Source organism: Poeciliopsis prolifica, unplaced genomic scaffold (assembly GCF_027474105.1).
Source record: "Poeciliopsis prolifica strain line A6 unplaced genomic scaffold, Auburn_PproV2 SCAFFOLD017, whole genome shotgun sequence".
Lineage (NCBI taxonomy): Eukaryota > Metazoa > Chordata > Actinopteri > Cyprinodontiformes > Poeciliidae > Poeciliopsis > Poeciliopsis prolifica.
In genome coordinates this window covers 3,792,893-3,814,339 of record NW_026562392.1, presented here as the reverse complement: position 1 = coordinate 3,814,339, position 21,447 = coordinate 3,792,893, and the positions used below count along the sequence as shown (strand labels likewise).

Sequence of the window (21,447 nt, the reverse complement as noted above, 5' to 3'; positions counted from 1 at the left end):
TGACCATGCCATGGAAAGTTTGTTTTATGTCTTCTCAAAGTAATGCCCATCTTCATGACAGCCTTTAATTTGACATGTCTTGCAGTAAGAGCTGCCTATGCCGGTACGACATGACTAAGCTGCAGAGCAGTCCACTGACCTTTAGGACAAAATGTGAACTTTCGTGCACCCCAGGTAAACTTTCTCCAAGACGATGCATGTCAAACAAAACCAGTAAACTACTTAAAGGCCATATTTAAGTACGTATTTACAGGCCGTATTTACAGCAGCCCTGTTTACTCCGCTTTAACCAAACTGGGATTTGTTTGGCTTGAACGTCCGGTTGTTATGGAGAGGTCTGAATGCGTAATCGAATACTGATGCTAGCGGGTGTTTGATTACTGTCTATCAAAGTTTTTTGCCTAAAAACTTGTGACCAGAGTTTTTAGGCAAACTCTTTTTCACCTAAAAACCTAGGCCTCGTGAACTCTGGTGTGGTTCAAATGCATATATGAATGTCAAAAGGACTGGAGACCACTCCAAAAGTAGGACGCAGACTACAACCCATGACATTCTGGGTAAATACAATCAAAACAAATATGTGTCTGGTGCTAATTGTGGAAATGGCTCATGGTCTTTTGGTGAAAACAAACAAAAATTCTACAATCGCAAAAATCTCACGCTCACGAATGTGTGCTTAGTGTTTTCTTCAGAGGGTCATTTCATTTTTGGCCAAACGCCACCACATGCAAAGGAGGCGAACAACTTGCTCAAAGGGTTTAAATTATTTGACAATCAATTTTGAAAGCGAACCACTCCAGCTGAAAACGTAACAAGTGGTGTAATTTTGGTCCCCAGTTGAACCGAGTTTACCGGACTATCGGGTGATGGAATACTCTCATATTCCTCTCTCTTTAATGTCATACTCTGAAATTAAACCCTGCAGACTTCTTGTTTCAGAAGTCTCCCAATCAGTAAATAGAGTCTGTGTTGTTGCAGTTTATTTCAATATAAATGCAGCTGTTCAGTGAAGGCCTCAGAGGTCTGTTAGAGAACATGGGAAACAACATCATGGAGAACAAAGAAGAAAGTAGACAAGTCAGGAAGAAAGTTGTAGGGGCATCTAAAGTAGGGCTAGGTTTTAGGATAACTTCCCAGGTTTTTGAGTTGTCTCTATATCATCCAAAAATATAACGCTGACTTAACAAGACAGACCTAAAGCAACGGGCCATGTACATTGGTCATTGATCTTTGATCATGCTTTGGACCTTTTGGACAGAGTTGGTTGAAAAACAAATGGAGCTCAACAGTCAAGCTGGAAATGCATGGTTTTGGTGTCATTATGCTGTGGGAGTACTTTAGTTGAGGTGGGTTGTAGTTGAAGGGAAGATGAATTGAGCTAAATACATGGCAATGCTGGGAAGAATACATGTTGGAGGCTGTCAAAGACTTCAAAGTGGGAGATTCATAACCCTAAATATACAGCCAGAAGCCCAACAGGATGATTTAGATCAAAGCAGAACCAAGAGTTTAAATCTCCCAGACCTAAATCCAATTGAGAGCCACAGACGCTCTCCATCTCATCTGACTGAGCTGGAATATTTTGTCTGGAACGCAACTCTACACCCGGAAAATTTGAATTTGTGTGTGTAGTTTGACAGAATGTGAAAAAGGTTTCAAGGTATTTGTCAAGGAAGAACTAATGACCTTTCCTTGCACCTGACTCAAAATTATTTTCTGTTTCTTTTCATTTCCTTCTGAATGGTTTACAGTGATATACATAGTTCCTAACTCCTCATACTTCACATTAGCATTCCTTCATTCTTTATAATTTTGTGATGTTCTGGTCAAAAGGTCATATCAGTCCTCCCACCGATTTGCTGTATCCACTGGGTCACATTTGTCCCCAATCTGAACTTGTTTCCTACAGCTACAAATTTAAAGCAATGAATGCTCCTTTCAAAAATAACACAAGATGAGGGATCACACAGCTTTTCTGGTGATGCATAGTTACAATAACCACTTCTCATAAATCATGACCATATCATTTGACTGAAAGATTTGCTTAACTCTGAGAAGTGTCTGCAGATCGACGTGAATTTATGTCACAGGAGGAACCGCTCTCACTCACCATAACACATGGCTGTCATCACAGAGGTCCAAAAACTGCAGGAATACTAGTCAGAGCTCATGCTGAGCTGTGTTTCTGGTCTTTAAAAAAAATAGCAGAAGGAGTACACATAATCAGGCATGGAATCACTGAGTAATTTTGGGGACTGCTGATCTGGTGTGAATTGCATTTGCAGAGCAACTTCGGTGAAGTCTCACAGAAAGGTGTTCAAGCTCTGCAGCATAAATTTTTACTGAGAGCCCTGCTGCAAAGCCTCAAGAAATTTCTGGTATCAATCACCACTTCCTTTATGTGTTAATTTTTTTATTACTTATTAATTTTCCAGGCACTCCTGAAGGACCCCCTCTACATCGGACTGAGGCATAAGAGAGTCCGAGGCCAGGCCTACGATGACCTGATCGATGAATTTATGAAAGCCGTTTCGGCCAGGTACGATGACCGCACTGACCCTTCCAGCCATCATTTGCCCACTTCCTTTTTTTTGTCTGCTATCGTCATTTCAGGCCAGTAATCGCACAGGGCCCTTAAAAGAAAAATGTTAAGCAGTTTAGCATGCAAAGTGGCCAGCTGTTGCAGGATTCAGAGGTCTGGAGTTTACCTCAACATTAATTCAGTTTTACCTCCTTTCAAGCAATTTGACTTTCTGGTTGCCAAATGTTTTTATTCGTCACTGTTTTGTCAATCTCGGATGACGATGGGATAATTTTGTGGAAGACTGGAAACAGGGTTTTAGTTGTAGTTTAACACAACAGACAAATTAAATACAGTGTTGACATTTGATACCAATATAATTATCTTACATAAGATAGCACCCTTTTGGTGTGAACTCCAGTTGACTTGCCTTGAAAGTCAGATGCATTTGGGGAGATGTAGCCTAGCCATTGCCTTCCTGGATAATTCCTCTCAATTAATTTCCCTTCTTAATTCTACGTCTGCGCTTTCTCCCATTGACTTGGAAAGGAGGAACAAGTTGCTCCAGGGGTTTGGTTTGGTTGACACAGTGCAGTGTGAATGTGAACCACACCAGCCAAAAATTTAACAAGGTTGCAGTTTTGATCCCTATTCAAACTGAGTCTCCTGGACTTGTGGATTCCCTTTAGCGCTGATACTTTCTTTAACTTGGAGAATCCCGAAAGACTGTTAGCACGTTAAAGACAAAAGTTGAGGCTTAAATAGTTAAGAGTTCTGTAAAAAAAAAAACTTTATTGAACTGGATTAGGCCTTCCTGATACCTGCTGAATTTTTTGCTCTCTCTCTAAATGGACGACAGACATTACAGCAAGTTTCTTTCAAAAGGCTTTTTACACCTGTGACTTCAGTTTAAACACCACAGCGATACTGAAAATAGCTACCGTTGAGTCCTCGTCATTCATTAACTCCCTCACTGAAGAGTGTTTTGAGGATGCTAGAGCTGGAATACAGAAGGGTAAGGGCACCTTTATTTTGTTGTTTTCTTCTGCTTGTCCTGGTAACAGGATCCAGGAAAAGTACTTAAAACCCCTTCCAGTCAAATAACATATGTAATGTTGTTGTATAATGCCATGTTAATGCATAAAAATGTTTTATATTGCTCATTGTTTCTTCTTTAACTAGACTGCAGAAGCCTCTGTTAAAGTTTACTGCTTGGACGTGTTGCTTATTTGGTTGACTCTCATCTGAGCTGTCCCTTCCTTTGAGGAGCAGGAATTGTTTGAGACAGATTGACTCTGGTTGGTCTGATTATTACCCTGTGTGTTTCCTGCAGTCATGTTTCTGATTAGAACCTTCGTACATTCTTCCCCCGCGTGCCATCATGTCTGTGCCCATGTGCCACGAAGCCATGCGTGCACACACATTGGCCTGGTTAAGCCTCATCCTCAACCCACAGAGACTGTAGTCCAGGGAGAGAAGTCTGGGTCTGGGTCTGCTCCAGCTGGCAACAGGAAACCATGACTTTAATAACCGGGTAGCTTCCCAAATGCAGGGAACAGAGTTGCCTCTTTTTTTCTTCTTTTTCTCCCCATCGGAGCCAGATTGGCGGAAAATGAATAATTATGGGCTCAGACATTCAATGAATGATTACAGCTCCAAAGTAATATTCACGTTCAGTTTTCTAAGAATCTAAACAGAGCTAAAACACTCCACACTGAGTCATCATCGATGAGCAGAAGTCTGGGACAAAGTGAGTTTTAGACTTTCAGTCAAAACCGCCCCTTGCTAAGGGGAATCGATTCGTGATGCAGTCTCGTGTTTGGTTTAAGACCGTCCAGCTTAACTCCTGAGTTTTCACAATGATCCCAGTAACATGACTGCACACACTCACTCACACACTTACATTTTTGTTTACATTTTACAAAATGTAAACAAAAATGGAGAAGTGTCAGATTTTAGAAGTTGTAGCATTTCTCTTCCTTTTGGTAAAATTAGTGCCAGACACACACTACTTTGTTTTGGTTATATTTACCCAGAATACCCTGCATCATAGTCCGTTTCCTGCTTTTGGCGGCCTCCAGTCCACTTGGCCTTCATGCATTCAAATAGCCTCAAAGTTCATTTTAAATGAACCAAAACCCAGGTTTTTATGAGGACCAGAGTTCAGAGTTTGGTTCTGCATTCACGCTTTCCCAAAACGAACCAAACCGTTGAGGCAAGCAAGATGGATTAAAACCGACCAAACCGAACTTGTGTGAACTCACCCTTAGTTTGTCCAGAAACCTGAAGTCTTTCAAAACCAAACAACCCAGTTAATTTTATTTTATTTTTTTAATGGTTGGTGATCCGAGACAGTTCCTGTACAAGGCTTGTTGGCATACAAATAGTACAGGAATGCTATCAGCTGTTTTAAAACTCTTGGCACTGAAAAAAAGTGAGAACCAGGCAGACAGGCCGATGGAGGCAGCAACAGAAAGGGAGAGAAAGAATGTGTTTTTTTTTCTTTTCATTTTTTTCTTTTTAATGATGGGCTCAGGGATTTGAGAAATAATGTGTGCTGAGAGATGCTGGCTCTCTGGAGAACAGGAGTGGGCTGGGGATTTATTAAGGCCTCCTCCACAAAACCCCTTAGGGACAAAGGTAACACACATCCTATGAATGTGTGTGTGTGTGTGTGTGAACGCCAATGCTCGGATATACACACAGATTCAACAGCTGTGTTTGGACAGAGTGCCCTTGTCTGTGACCTTTGTTTTGGTCGTCCTGGGCTCTCCGGCCCTGGTGAAGGCACTCCTGCTAAACGAATCGGTTCGTACCTCCTCATCAGTTTCCAGTCTCTGCACTGGAAGGAAAAGTAACATGCGTCGCGCTACTTCCCTCTAGCAGCACATTTCAGCTGTAATAACAGCAGATTGAGTTTCTTGAAAGAGTCACTTATCACATCTATAGGAACCTAAATGAGAACCATAGACTAAACAAACACATGGAAATGAGGAATGTTTGCTTTGTCATATCGTTCCATCAACCATCTGCAATTATCTCCAGTAGGTCTTGATGAGATTCTTAAAGTCGGCTAAAAGATCTCCTAAGACAAGTGCAGCAGTCTTAATAACATTTTTGCAAACCCTGGCTTCTGTTCAACATATCCTTGTGGTGACTCATAAATCACAGGAAGGTAAAAGTTGAAGGCAAAAACAGTCTTGTGTTGTTTTGGTGAAATGGCTCAGATTGCTTTGACAGACTACTGTTTTCCCCCGCCGCCCCATATTGGTTTCAATACTTTGAGGTTCTGTTGTTCAAATTTCTTCAACACACGCAGATTATCTGTCCCGTATTATATGACATAGTGACATTTTTAAATAATATCTAAAAAAGTGTTTTTAATATAATTATATATAAAACTTGCATACCCCAGCTTTGAAAGAAGACGTATGCAGATGAAGTTTGCATTTTTTTAAATTGACAATCTATAAAGTGGGAATGATAATCTGAATAAGATGGTTGTCCAAAACAGATTTAAATCACCCATTGTTGCACATTAACAGTTTTTTTCTGCATCAGTAGCTGTTTCTATTTCATATTGCGCACAACTTTGTCAGTATTTCACGAATGTTGAAAAATCACAATTTCACAGGTACAGTGGTTTCATTAAGTAAGAAGTGCCTTTGAAATCAAATGTGAATAAGCTTGTTCACACGGTGAGTTGTTAAAAAACTTGTCAAGCCATCCTCCTCCTACCACTTCCTGTCATCGACTTCTTCGTGGTTTGCGCCAGTGGTAACATCCGGTTTTTGATCATGTGATTTGCGTGATGCGAAAAAAGTGTTTCCGTTGCAGTTTTGCGAAATGAACCATTTTCGATAGGCAAAAAAAAAAAATAACTCACATAGAGCCAGTGATGGTATAGTTACTTTGAAAACGTAGCTTTAATCGGATTACTGATTACTCCTTGAAAAAGTAACTTGGTTAGATTACTGATTGCTTGATTTGGAAAGTTACTAGGTTACATTAAAAGTAACGTTTTTAGTTACTTTCAGCAGCTGTGAACAACAGCAACGCTCCACCACCTGTGAAAATGACATTGATCTTTGCCAATACTTAATTGCAAGTTATTTTATAATTGTAAAATCAACAATGAGTCTCCACTGATAAGGTTAACCTCAAGGGGAGATCGTTTCATGGTTACATGAACTCTTTAGTAATTTGTGCGTGTTTTTTCCAATGTTGCCTGGAAAACTATAAATTTAGTTTAGTTTTCTTTTACGGACTCATTCATTAGTGGCTGTTTTCACGTTTATTGCGATGTTCATATTAGTCTCGACATTTTCAGTTTTCTGGAGCACATCGCGTAGGTCGACGTCATTCAGCGGTAACATATTATCTTCACATTAACAAAGACACAGCGGGACGGATCATCCGGGAAATGATGGACAGGGAGAGTCTGACTAAAACCAACTGGATGTTAGACAAATTCTGGGGTTTATGTCGGCTTATTTCCAAGCCCAAAAACCGCAACCCACGACTCATTGAATCTGCAAATGATTTTAGAAAAAAACAAGCCCAAAGCCGCTTATAATGATCAAACTTGGCGAGCAAAACTCAAAGTACTTCCTGTTTTTCCAGCAATAAAATGCGCATCTCCCTCTTCCGCCATTGTTTATGTTTCTGTTGCTGCTGATACTGTCGCATAGAAACGGCAGTCATTCACTAGAGAAAATGAAATGCACAGTAACGCAAATTGATTTGAATACGTAACTGTAGACTCACTACTGGATTTGAAATAGCAACGCGTTAGATCATTCGTGCCCCTACGTCAGTAACACATTACTGCATAGGGCCCAATTACTTTAGTCAAAAAAAAACTATTGCTTTTTTGTATTGTTTTTTTAATTGCTGTGGTACCATTTGACAATTTTATTTTCAAAATGCTAAGTTACACAATTTTATGGTCAATGATCACAAATCCACCTTTTCCTTTAGTGCTTACGGTAGTTGAGTGCAAGCTCTGCTGCTCAGGGATTAGTTTGCTTCTTAGAGCATGGTCAGGAATAATACTAAGCCATTTAAATCTGGGTGTGCCTCGGCCTGGGTAGGTTTCTGCCCATACTTCTTCACTAAGAACATGAAGCAAATCATGTCTTTCCATCTTTGTCGTTTTCTTTAATTGAGTTGCCGTGGGAACACGCTGGGACTTTACGAGGTCCCTGGGGGTCCAGTGAAAGTTACAGCCGCAAAACAAAGACACCGATCGCTGAACAGAAGCTTCGTTTTGCCACAGAAAAAACAACCTCACACACATTGTTAAAAAATAAAATAAAATAAAACACAGAACAAGAACCCTATCTTTATTGGTGCGTACATCGGATCGAAGCGCCTCAGCAGAGAGGCAATGTTCCTTTGTTTAACACCACAATCATAGATATCCACTCTGCAATTTGTGGTCACCGAAAGCTCATAAGTATGCATGCGTTTATTTTATGTTCAATCTAAGAGGCAATTAGGGTTAACGCTAAAATGTCTATTTCGAGCTTAAGTTAAAAGAAAAGCAGCTCGGTCTTTTCCCAGCGAGCGGCCCGAGCAGCAGCAGACCAATGCAGCTCTCCTCCGAGTCAACCCAAGCCAGCCTGTGAACTTGCGTGACCTCTCACTCACGCCGTTTTCCTTGGCAATAGGGCAGTGCCCGCATCCACCCCGCGCCGGTCGCCCGTCTCCTTGTCCTCGAGCCGAAACACAATGAAATGTTTATAGCTCCCATTTTTGGCCTCATAATTCCTCGTCTTTGTTGCCGTCTCCCAGCAGCGCTGCGTCTCTGATAGAAAACACATTTCTCTCGCGTCGGCGCTGCTCCGGTGTTGGCGGGAAGCTTGTGCCGCCGTCAGCGTCTGCGCAGGCGCGTCCAGTGTCCTGCTGTGAGTCACGGGACAGAAATCTTTCAACAGGACGTAAAGTTTTATTGCATCTGAAATTTATCATTTGTTTTTTTTGATTTTCACTTCCGCCCAGCTCTTTGCAAACCTAAGCGGTTCTGCAGTTGCCGTAACAAGTGGGAAACCGCTTTGCAGAGCTGTTCAATGACGGTGCTTTGCTCACAGAGGACCCAGGGAAGCAAAGGAGAGCAGAATACCTGGAAACAGTAAGGAAAGGATGGCTGAAAACAAGCACCTCCCTCTGTTATCCAGTGTCTCTGTCCTGGAAGTTGATGTTTACCCAGCCTGTCCCCAATTTCCTCCGTCGCTCTGTCACTGGAACAGAAGTTGTGTTTTCTTAAATTTCCAGTTCAGATGAACCTTCTCCTTTTTTCTTTCCACGGCCTCGTTTCAAACAGTTCAGAGCAGAATTTGCCCCTGAACTTCTGCACAGAAACCTCCCCACTCCCACTCTGGTCCTGCCACTGCCGTGTGGAGGCGATGTGTTCAGTGTGCTGTGCAGTGTTAGTTTCCTGCCAGTACAATGAGGCTTGTTTGCCTTCTTAAAAAAAAAAAACAGATATTTTTAAAAACAACAACCTTTAAACAAGTATTAAACTTTGCTTTTCGGCAGGCCCGTTTTTCTGCATTATGATTTCTGATGTCACTTTCTAATCCTAAATGTCACATTTTCATGATCTGTTAACAGAAACTAATTATAATGAACAAAAATGAAAACTAATTAATTTCTAACTGTTTCACTTTGTGAATTTACTGAAATAAATGAACTTTTTCAGTAATTATTAAACATGGCTGCACTTGGTCCTGCTTCATTTTCCAATTCTACATTATAGAGAAGACGGAAAAAGAAAAGTCACAAACTGTTTCCTTCCAGAATGAAGCACTACGCCGTTTCGGTTCGTCTGCTGTCAAGCAGCAGCCGCCATTCTTACTGTTAAAATCAGTTCTGGTGGTTCTGACAGACCCACTCTGTCGTCTTCATATCAGTATATTCATATGTAGAATAACTTTTGAATATTAAACTTCTCTGTTGTAGAAGTTGCAGTTTGTTGACACCATTGACCTGTTTGTAAGAATGAGGCAGAACAAAATTGTTCCTATTAACACAATGTTTGCCTTTAAAAATGACAGTACATTGTCATCTTCCTAAAGTATCATCCTAAGTAATTTTTTGTTGAATGTATTTTTTTTTGACTGACATACAAAAACAAAACAGACCTTGGTCATTATTTCAGGAGAATGTTACAGAAAAGGCTAAAGGATGTGAAGAATGACATGAAACAAAGACGAGAATCATTTTGTTTCCTGTTTCAACAGAGGAGAAACTTCTTTGTCACGAGTCCAGATGCAAACCTTGTAGTGCTGGGCTTAAGTTTTGCTAAGAGATGTGGCTCTTTGAGGAGCCTACAGGTGTTGTCTGGGTAGTATAGGTGGTCTAAGCAGCAGCTTGTAAAACCGAACACCGCTGGTTTACTGCTTTTGGCTCTTTCCCCTGAAATTAGATGTTTGTTGCCCTTTTTTTATTGGGTGTTTGAGCTCCCTCGTTAAAACTCCTAAAATCACATGGGGGCACGCAGGTGGAAAATGTTCTATTGCCTTTTTCTCCACAAAGCTTCATTTTCAATTAGCAGCTAAAGGTCCACACTTCCTCTCATCTGCTTGAGAGGAAGTGTTGAGCGGCCGCTCCTCCCTCTGAGCCGAGTTACACCTCGTGAATGCGTTTTGTTTTCTCCCACTGCGTCGGTTCAGCAATGAACAAAATGCATGTCTTCTGCTTGCAGGTACGGCATGGAGTGTCTGATTCATTTTGAGGACTTTGCAAACATCAACGCTTTTCGACTGCTGAGCAAGTACCGCAACAAATACTGCACATTCAACGACGACATCCAAGGTAACCGGGGGAGCCGTTCACCCAACACCAACAGAGTGTCAGGAGTTCTGGTTTAAAATGGTGAATGAAGAGGAAAAAGTGAGGTTAAAGCAGCGGAAAAGAAGAACGACGGAACCAACCAGAGGAGCAACAGCACATTAGACTGTCACGGCTTTTATCAAGAGCCACTGTAAAAGGCTTTTGGTAAAAGCCGTCCAGTGGAAAAGAAAGAAAATGCATTTGGCAGATTTTTACATATGCAGTTTTTTTCCTACTATTTCACTTTGACTCAAACTCATCTGTGCTTGTTTTACATCAAGTCAGGACAACCAAAATGCTTTCTATCCAATAATTGGCAGAATATTGGCGGACAGAATTTTAGAAACTGCATCAACGATTCCTTCAAATTTAGAAATCCACATGGACTAAGTTTACCATGTCTAGGCCTGTCGCAATAGCAAATTTTGATGGACAATAAATTGTCGCCAGACGTTATGGAGACAAACGATGTTATTGTTGTTTTGAGACCATCTTCAAGTAATATAACTTGAAGATAATAACACAAGAACATGTTCTCAAAGTTCAATAAACTTTAAACTCTATTCAACATTTAACACTGGAATTGGAAGACATTTTAAGTATCTCAACAAACAACAGAAATAAGAAATAAAATGAATGATAAACAAAAGTGTTCTTCAAACAAAACAAAAAAAAGGTCTAGTTGAGACTAAAACACCAGACTGAAGATTTGTCATCCAGTTTTAGGTAGAAAAAGAGAAAACGATAAATTATTGAGTTTATTTTTAATTTATTATAAGATTAATTAATTTACTGCTTATTACGACCGCCTTAACTGCGTGATATAGTCTTCTGTCTGTCACGATGGTGTGTTGCTGTCATGACTTCGGAAAACTGCTGATTACACAACGTTTAAGGTGGTCAAAGACACACGTGTGTGTGTGTCTGGACACTGCTTCCTTGTGTGGCATCAAAGAAAAATAAAAAAAAGCAATTGACAAAATATGAGGAGCAGAATTGTGAACCTTCAGAGGTTTGGTTCACCAAGGGCTTCCATTTGAGGATCCCTGAAGATGCTATATTCATCATGTAGACAGGCACAAATATGGCCGCCTGGCATGTGTTCATCCGCATTAAAATGGTTTATTTTATCGCTGAGAAGAAGGGACACTTATAGAGGAAGAAGCTATAACTACAAAAGCAATATCACAGGTTGAAAAGTCCGACAGAGACAAACGTCAGGATCCATCTTCACCTTCTGAACATTTTTGAATTTAAAAAAGATACAAATGTGGAAACGGGACAATATTTCCACACATTGCTCATCATGGCGGTTTAGCCACAACCTCTACACCGTAGCACCACTGACGTTACGATGTAGAGCAGTAGCAGACCATGGCAGAGAAAAGTTCAGTCTGTTCTGAACGGGAAGGCTGAGACGCCGCAGAACAATAAAGTCAACAGTGAGCCAATAAAATGTCAGAGTGTGGAACATTTTGTTGTTCCTCATGTCATTAATGAGCTTAATGAGGAGCCGAGTCTTCAGCGTTGAACGACAGTCTTTTTTTTTCAGGGTTTTAGCTCAGGACAAAAAGACTTTTACGTATACCATAAGACATGTACGGACGGCATTCGCCCAGAAAGAATCTGCAGCTCTGATCTGCTATTTCTTTATTTCTTTCAAATCCACTCAAAACTCAGTCTTTTAACATGCAGCATCATTAAATACTATAAACTCTGAGTTCAGTGTTAGAAAAGTCTAATTGACTCCGGTCTCTTTCTTTAGGCACAGCAGCTGTCGCAGTAGCGGGACTCTTCTCCGCCCTCCGCATCACCAAAAGCAAAATGAGCAGCCACACCATTGTGTTCCAAGGGGCAGGAGAGGTTTGTGCATCAGCCATACCAATAAAATAGAAAAATCATGGTCTGGTCTCTAATAGGACCGATGTGTGTCACACGTTTTGAAGCCAGAACTTTCAGAGTAAAAATAAAGTTGCGTCTGTTCTTTTTTTTTTTTTTTTTTTTTTCTTTTTTTTCCTTTTGTCCTTTTCTCTCCCCTTCTTTCTCTGCTGTTTCCAGGCAGCGATGGGAATCGCCGAGCTCATCTCCTCCGCAATGGAGAAGGAGGGACTCGGCAAAGAAGAATGCTTGAAAAAAATCTGGATGGTTGACTCAAAGGGACTCATCGTCAAGGTGTCTTAGTAGGCCTGAAAAGACACACGCAAACTAAACCGAACACAACAAAGGGAGAAATTTATATGTACAATGATTTGCCTTGGCTAATTGTGTTTCCAATCCAAAGTCTTCACATGTTCATATTCACTTAGGAGACTTGTGGTCCTTGGTTCATGTTGCACTGGAGAGGTTTTTTTTTACTTTCACATTTTAGCTTAAGAAAATCCACTTGAGTTGCTATTTATTTTCTCACAGCAGTGACCAACGCAAAGGTTGTGCTGTTAGAAAACGTTAATGGGGAGGTTTTATGTGTTTTTATAGCACAATCATTAGACTATTGCCTTCAGTTGTTAAAAAATATATTAAATATGACTTAAAATGAATTTTACTTTGCAATTTAAAGCCTTTAAATTGGGACTCTCTCTTTAAAAGCGCCGCCTCTTTCTGAATCTTCGCCTTCAGGATGTTGTCACAACATAGTTCCTCTATTAACCCTTTAACAAAGTTTTCACCAGCATTTCACTGAAAAGTTGCTCCTATAATGAGCTCAGAGCTCAGCAGGTGTTTGCTAATTGCTTCTGGCTAGTCTGAAGGAGCTGAGTGGCGGAGAGGGAGGGCCGCTCTGTGAGGCAGAAGCTACGAAGCTCAGAAGCTGCAGCTTTCAGGAGGAGCTTTGTCTCGAAGGCGGGGCTAGGTTCACCCAGGCGTTTTTCACAGCTGATTGGTTATCAAGGGAGGTCAAAGGATTTCTCAAATATGCACAAAAGAATCGAAGCCACAGTCCACGTATGTTTTTAATGGAAGAATAACACTATGAGATGAAGAAAAGCTCAAAAAAGTGGGTTCTTACATAACACTGCCCCTTTAAGAAATGTAATTTTGGAACTTTTAAGAGCAAAATTTTGAATCCTGGTTTTCACTTTGAACTTTCCCTTGGTTTGGACGAATGATTAAAGGTTCTTGGGAGAGTTTAGAAAACATGGTGGCACTATAGGTTAGAGAACTATAGGTTACTTTACCTGCCTGGAAGATTTTGTATGTTCAAATATTCAGGAAGGATATTCAGGGTATTTTGTGCATTTCAAACCAACATAGCAGGCTTGTGACCATTTTTAGAAAAGATGCAGATTAATCATATTTTTCCGATGAGTAATGTTCCTTTTTTTTTTCTTTGATATTTTAAAACTTCATCCCCTCACTCGGCATCCTCAGGGCCGAGACAACCTGACCCACGAGAAGGAGCAATTCGCCCATGAGCATCCTCAGATGAGAAACCTGGAGGACGTGGTCAGGGATCTGAAACCCACAGCCATCATTGGTGAGCAACACTTCTGTTCATGTTGTCAGACATTGGCAGATCGTTTCCAGACACGGTTCAGTACCCCCACTGAACTTCAGCGTTCTTGAATCTCAGGTGTTGCCGCTGTTCCCGGAGCTTTCTCTGAGCAGATCATCAGGGACATGGCTTCCTTCAATGAACGACCAATCATCCTCGCCCTCAGCAATCCAACAAGCAAAGCCGAGTGCACTGCTGAGCAATGCTACACATTCACAGAGGTACGCAGTGCTGCACTGTGGTTAGAGCTCCAATTCTTATTTATTTTATGTGCCATTAATAGCCATTAGATATTTATAGTAGGAGTATCGGGAGCTACACACTGCTGTGTGATTGGATGGGCTATGTAAAACATTGTGTAACTATTATTTTAAAAACAAACAAAAATTATTATGAATTTTAAATTTTAAACAAGCTTTTGTGTTTCATGTTGGTTGTTACTGTAGTTTAGTAAAGTAGGCATTTCTAAATCAGCAGTCTCATCGTGTTTATTTCTAAAAGTATAAAGGCATACCTTAATAGTAGGGTATGCCCTTTTTTTTCTTCTTTCTTTTTTTTTCTTCTTTCGATACATTCAGTGACCGAAGGAGACTAGAAGTTCGCAAGGATAGACCAGAGACTGTTCTCCACTCAGCCTTTCAGTTTTCTGCTGAAAGTCTTGCTCTCTCTCACTCTATCGCAGCCTGGATCAACTGTTCTTCTAAATAGCTTCTAACGCCTTTGCTCTTCCACCGAGTTCATTTTAAACACCTCACTGTTACAGGAAATGGATAAAATAGCAAACTGTGAGAAACAACTTCCACACCAAAAAGTGCTGCTGCTGTTGCTGCCGCCACCAGATTTGTCTTGGAAATAAAAAAAAAACAAGAAATAAAAAGCAGAGCAGGGCTAAAAATGTTGGTCTTGTCAATTTTTAGTTTTCATTTTACAACTCAGCATGTTTATAAAATATAATCATCAAACTTTGTGAAGATTTTTGCTTTTTGTAGTTTTGGAAGCAGCACAACTATGACTTTTTTGTTTTTGTTTTTAATCATGGTTTTATTTCCATGGTCATCTTAAGTGTGATTTCATCGAGCTAGCTTATAATTATGACTTTTGCGATAAAGCTTAGTTTAACCACATTTAAATCCTTGGAAATAAGACAAATAGCTGATTTCTCAGTGCACATATATATATATATATATATATATATATACACACTACCGTTCAAAAGTTTGGGGTGACATTAAAATGTCACTAAAAGCACTGTACTTTTCAATGAAAATAACTCTAAACCAGTCCTAACTTTAAAGAAATACTCTCTATACATTGCTAATATGGTAAATGACTATTCTAGCTAAAAATGTCTGGTTTTTGGTTCAATATCTACATAGGTGTATAGAGGCCCATTTCCAGCAACTATCACTCCAGTGTTCTAATGGTACAATGTGATTGCTCATTGGCTCAGAAGGCTAATTGATGTTTCAAAAAACTCTTGTGCAACCATGTGCACACATCTGAAAACAGTTTAGCTCCTCACAGAAGCTACAGTACTGAATGGGGTGACCCCAAACTTTTGAACGGTAGTGTATATATATATATATATATATATATATATATATATATATATATATATATATATATTATAAGTAGAGAAATGTGCAGTCCTTGGCACAGCCAAGATACTGCTGCGCAGGACCCTCAAGCTCCCGGGCCTCTGGTAGAGGACCCGAGTTCAGAGGATAAGAACCAGAAGGGAATAATATAATATGTATATGTATAGTGGTTTATACATGTCTATAATGAGGCCGAGAGGTTAACTTGCATTATATTGAACTCCCTCTTGCTGCAGGGCCGTGGCATCTTCGCCAGCGGCAGTCCATTTGGCGCCGTCACCCTGCCTGATGGGAGGACGTTCTATCCCGGCCAGGGCAACAACGCCTACATCTTCCCCGGCATGGCCCTGGGCGTCACTGCGTGTTCCTTGCGACACATCACCCAGGATGTCTTCCTGACCACTGCAGAGGTGATGCACGAACGGTTGTAGATGTCAAGGCTAAACTGAATGATGAGCGCTCACACAGAGGATTCAGAGATGGGCTGAGCTATTATGCCGCATCATGTGAAAGTGTAATGAGTCGGACTTCAGAATGTGATGAAACTTTGTTAAAATGGCTTTACGTCGTGAAATTCTTTGAATGCATTTTTTTTTCCTTCTTTCTGCATTTATTTAGGATGTAACAGCATTCCATTTTGTGCAAAATGTGGAGGTCACTCATTTTTGTTAGAAGCGATGATGGAATGTAATAATAAACAATCATAAACATCTTAATAATTACACTCCTCATAACGATCATGTTGCAGATTTCAGTTGAAACTTTGGTCAATAAACACTGAGGTTTTGGTGTTTTAGGTGTCTTTTCAGACTCATCATCAGAACTCTACCTTAAAATACATCACTGTGTGTTATTGCATAACGTGGCTTTAATGTTGTTTTACTACATACTCCTTGTATCGTTACATTGCTACATAATGCAATGAGGCATTACATAATGAGACAAATCATTTCACAATATTGTAGCTTAAAATCCTGAAATTACACTAGATGTTTTTTTGTTGTTTTTTTTGCAATTATCAAAAAAATAAAAAATAAAAAACAGGTATCTCATCTCATCACTACGAGACGAGATGTCGCAAAAAACAACGCGTTGAAAAAGTTGTGTGTTTTGATTGTTTTGCCTTGAATGACATGTGGGTTTAAGAGTGAGTGTCTGCAACTGAAAGTTTGCATTTATTTATTTATTGATCAAAGTTTAAAATCCATAACCTAATTCGTGATTATTCTTAGAAGCATATTGATTAAGACGAACACAAGCAAAGGATCATGTCCTCTATCTGGCCATATTGTTATGCTTTTAAAATAGCAACCACTGTATTTTCAATAATCGGTTCAAAATATTATAACATTATTACATAACGCGGCAGAAAGTATTACAAAATGCGTTCAAGAATTTTTTGTTTTCTTACCTTTTTCGTCTGTCGGATAATTTGGCATTATTAGATTCTGAAGTCAATTCTTCGTTACCTTGCTGAAAGAACAAAGCCATTCCACAAACAGTTTATTATCGAGCATCGCTGGTTAATGAACATCCTTACTCTTGGAAAATGAAAATCAGTCAATAATGAAAGTGATGGTTCTCCATGGGAGTCTCTGAATACCAGCGACAGAATATCAGACGTTCTGTGTCTTTAAATGGCACATCTCTAGTTGTCTCCTAATTACAACCTCTTCTCTCATAATTACAAGATCCGGGTCTAGTAATTATGAGATAAGATGCCTATTTTTTTATTTTTTTCCCCATAAACGTTTATATAGGTTCTGGATAATCTTAAAACGAAAGCAATTCCTCCTAGTAGCTCGATTGGCTTCTTTACGCTGACATAAGCGGTTTGTTGCAGGCGCTTGCTGACCAGGTGACTGACGAGGATCTCGCCGAGGGAAGACTCTATCCTCCTCTCCGCTCCATGAGGAAGGTTTCTCTTAAACTGGCTGCTAAGGTGAGACCCTCAGCACCATGTTACATCCAACATGCGAACACAGCAAGAAGTATCGCTCCATCCCGAAACCCTCTCAACAATTTCCGTTTACAGATCATGGATTACGCTTACCACCACAAAATGGCCACTCTCCACCCCGAGCCGTCCGACAAAGAAGCGCACCTTCGCTCGATCTGCTATAGCACCGACTACGACGACTTCACCTTTGACTCGTACCAGTGGCCAGAGGACTGCACAGCTGTGCAGACGTGCAAACTTTGATGTTCTGTACACAGAAACCAAAAGAAGCACCAAAAATCAAAAAAAGCCCTTAAAGGGGATTATTACCACTGACGTGCAAAGTTATCCAAGGATTGAGAGTTGGGATGTAAAAGATGTGTGCATAACCTTCCCTTTGATCATATTAATGTACTTTAAATTAATCAAAGACAACTCGAGCTTTATTGGTTTGCATTATGAAATATTGCGTCTGTTGCTGTCACCACTTTGTTTTACATAGAGGGTGATGTTATGGTGTAACTTTTTAATCGTACTGTAATAGTTATTTTATGACTGTGTCGGCTAAAATCCAGACACTTTGCCAAATTAATAAAAAGTTTTGGATTAAACGCTCTCTGGTCAGTTTAATGCTCTCAGAGTTATGGAGGCTCATTTTTAACCTCTATAACTTTTATGATTTCTTCTGCTGGAAGAAATCATGAAAAAGTCCAGGATTTCCCCCTGATGGTCTCAGACGTGTGGATGATGTTTTGGCTCCCTCCAGTGGTCAGTTGATGTCATTGTGACATATGGATTGCCACAACCGAGGCACTCACTCCACATGTGATTTCATGTAACTGTGCGTTCAGCAATTTTACCAAAACTAATATTCTCTTCTCAGGTTTAATAATAAAGTAAATTAAACCAAGGCCTTAGAAAAGCACAAGCAACATGAGTAAAATGAAAGACAAACGGACTCAGCAGTTCGTCTGCTGCGTCCGTTTGTGATCGTATATTGTGGGGTGTGGGTTAAACTGTGGAGACGGGGGGGCAGACTAACGTTATTTAATCGATCAATAACTAGTCAAACAGTCTGTGGGCTACCAGAGGCCTGGGCTGGCCTACTAGCCAGGCCCGTCTGAAGCAAACAGACCAGTCAGCATCCAGTGCTTGGCGTCCCTCCTCAGGCAATGCACTCAGAGCCGTTCGGTCCTCCCAAGTCCTTCCGTTCGCTCAGCCACTAAATCCCCCATTTTGGCCTTAGGGAACCCCAGTTCTGCCCTGATGATCAATATGTCTCAATGTCGGCACCATCCAGGGGCCAGTTTAAGTGTGCAGGCTGCAGACGGTTTTGATCCTTTGCCAGTATTCATCAGAAACACTCTCACCAGATTTAAGTATTTTTGCGCATTTGTGTAGAAAGCTGAGCGACTGTCACATTTTTCACAGCTCAGATTCTCAGAGATTTTTAGCTATTGTTGCTGTTGGCCTAAGTAGTTGATCGCATTAAATATTCGGCATTAAAAATGTTTAAGCCGAGGAATGAATGTACCTCGACCTCACAAAAGTTAACACTTGTTTTGAAACAGCGCTCCGGTTTTATCCAGACGCAGCTAGTTTAGCAGCGTTAGCGCTAACCAGCGCTAACGCTGGTTAGCGAGCTCAGGCTAGCTAAGCCAGTCATTCTCAGTACATCCTGGCTGTGGTTGTCTGGGAAACTGTTAAAATGCCAGCTAATTGAAATAGACGTAATAGATTTTCGTAACATTTTTAAGATTCAATCACAAGCGAGTTTTAGATTTTTTGTTTGTTTTCTTGTTAGATGAGCAAAATTGCCCTGAAAAATAAGTTAAAAGTTTACAGTCGTTGAGCTGTAAACTGTGAGCTGCACTGACAATTGCTGCTCACATTGATTGATCAAAATCTACTGATATACAATGTAGGTGGTTTTGTAAATGTACCTCTAGAAAGAAACAAAATGTTATTTTCCCTATTTTGCATGCAGATTTAGTAGAACACCCCTAAAAGAAAATATAGCTCTACATACACTTTACACACAATAAGATAATATTCCAGATCTGCTGCTAAACATTTCAGCTTTTATACTTAATGCCACTCAAAATGGTTGTGATGAAAGGTCCCACCTTATATAGCAGATCACACAAGTTGCTTCATTAACTTGCCCGTAGTTTCAGTCGTTCAGATACGGTGATGGGTTTTCCCATTTATCTCTGTCCACTTTTCAGTAGGAGAAGCAGGATGTTGGTGGAGCGAACGCTGCTTTGCCTGCATGTTTTTCTGAGCTAACTTTAAGCTTCTGCCTGACACATTTTGGCCCCGCCCTGCAGGCCTTTGACACCTCTGAGGTCACAGACAGACAGACTCTGACTGGCATCTGTAACCTTACACCCCTCTGACCTTGTTTGCAGTTTCATTAAATGGCACCTTACTTGGACGTTCTGATTAGTGCTAATCAGTAAACCTCCCCCCACCAAACCCTGAGGCTAGACACAGTGTGACTGTGTCTAGCCGTCCTCCCCGTCCTCTGCCATTTCACATTTCCCTCTCTACGTCCACCAAGCTATGAGACCAGAACAGCCTCCATTGCTTCCAGCGCCAATGATTCGCACGCTCTGTCCTTATTGGTACGGTGAGCTTAGTCTTTTATCTTACTCACCCTACGAAAGTCATTAAACCCTAACAACTCAGAGTTACCTCCCTCAAGTGAAGGAGCACTCTAAGGTTTTGCAAATGCCCAGCAGAGGGCGCACTAACACGTTATTTGAGACGCTCTCAGCTTCCATTGCTGCGTTTGATGCATCTCAGGTTAGAACCACATAGATGCAGTATTAAATAGAGAACATACTGTATTTGAATTTGAAGTTTATGCTTGCGTTCTCACTAAGACCAGGAAGATAGAGACATAACACCAGTTTTGAAGTCCCTCCACTGGCTCCATGTAGCTCAAAGAATAGATTTTAAAATACTGTTGTTAGTTTACAAATCACTGAACGGTTTGGCATCACAATCTGCTGTTGTTGTATCAACCTTCCAGACCTCTCAGGTCTTCTGGTTCTGGTTCTGCTCTGCATCCCCAGAACCAGAACCAAGAGAGGAGAAGCAGCTTTCAGCATCTATGCACCAAATATTTGGAACAAACTTCCAGAAAACTGTAAAACAGCAGAAACCCTGACTTCCTTTAAATCTCAACTAAAAACACACCTGTTTAATTGTATTTGAAACGTAATATGTAACAATGCATTGTCTATTATATGATGCATGACTTTGTGTTCTTGTGTTTATGATGTAGAGCACTTTGAAATGCCTTGCTGCTGTAATGTGCTATACATTTATAAATAAAATGTGATTTGATTTGATTTGATTTATTAAAGACTGCTTTTACTCTCAGGACTGAGTTTTATGGATCAAACAAACCCTCCTGATGATACTGATAACCTGAACTAATGAGACTTATTGGATCATGGAGATGGTGAATAATCACATTAATGTTGCACAGGAGTAAATCTCATATCAGCATTTTAATAATTGCTGCTCAATTAATCACTTTAATCATCACAAATCGATTATTGAAATAACTGATCGGACTCAAAAGATGGCATTTCGCTAAAAGGGGAAAAAAAGATATACTGAAACCAAAAGTGTACAAAATTAGTTGTCTCAAGTTTCATAGTTTTAGCTTCACCTGGTTCAAACTCACTAAAGGAATGCTGCACATTTTAGGCAACAAAGTGTTTATTTTCTCACGTAAAAAGAGAACTTATTTGTTTATTTGAATATATTTCTAACATTGCTTTAAGTACACTGTCAGCTTTTTTGTTTGTTTGTTTTTATTATTATTTTTATCAGTTACTCGTCAGAATAATTGATTACCAAGAAAATGACTTCCAGCCCTAGTGCTTAATAAAGTAAGCGCAACATAAATCAACACTTTTGACACAATTTTAATACATTTCCGAGATACACTCTGGTGTTAATGTTGGCTGTCTTTTTTTTTTTTTTTGTACCTACTTTTTTCTTTTCAGTCTGTGTAGTAACTACACACACACACACACACACATAG

The 21,447-nt window shown here is 40.2% G+C and overlaps 1 protein-coding gene across 1 annotated transcript in view; it reads left to right on the top strand.

The window, feature by feature from the left end:
- Positions 1-20,743, top strand: part of me1 (malic enzyme 1, NADP(+)-dependent, cytosolic) — an 87,273-nt gene extending 66,530 nt beyond the window's left edge. The window contains exons 6-14 of the mRNA XM_055042030.1: positions 2,436-2,539; positions 10,230-10,339; positions 12,123-12,220; positions 12,416-12,529; positions 13,724-13,829; positions 13,926-14,068; positions 15,682-15,855; positions 17,289-17,387; positions 17,481-20,743. Coding sequence (XP_054898005.1) covers positions 2,436-2,539; positions 10,230-10,339; positions 12,123-12,220; positions 12,416-12,529; positions 13,724-13,829; positions 13,926-14,068; positions 15,682-15,855; positions 17,289-17,387; positions 17,481-17,648 — 1,116 coding nt within the window. The 3' untranslated portion in view covers positions 17,649-20,743. The remainder of the gene's footprint in view (positions 1-2,435; positions 2,540-10,229; positions 10,340-12,122; positions 12,221-12,415; positions 12,530-13,723; positions 13,830-13,925; positions 14,069-15,681; positions 15,856-17,288; positions 17,388-17,480) is intronic.
- The last annotated feature ends 704 nt before the right edge of the window (positions 20,744-21,447 follow it).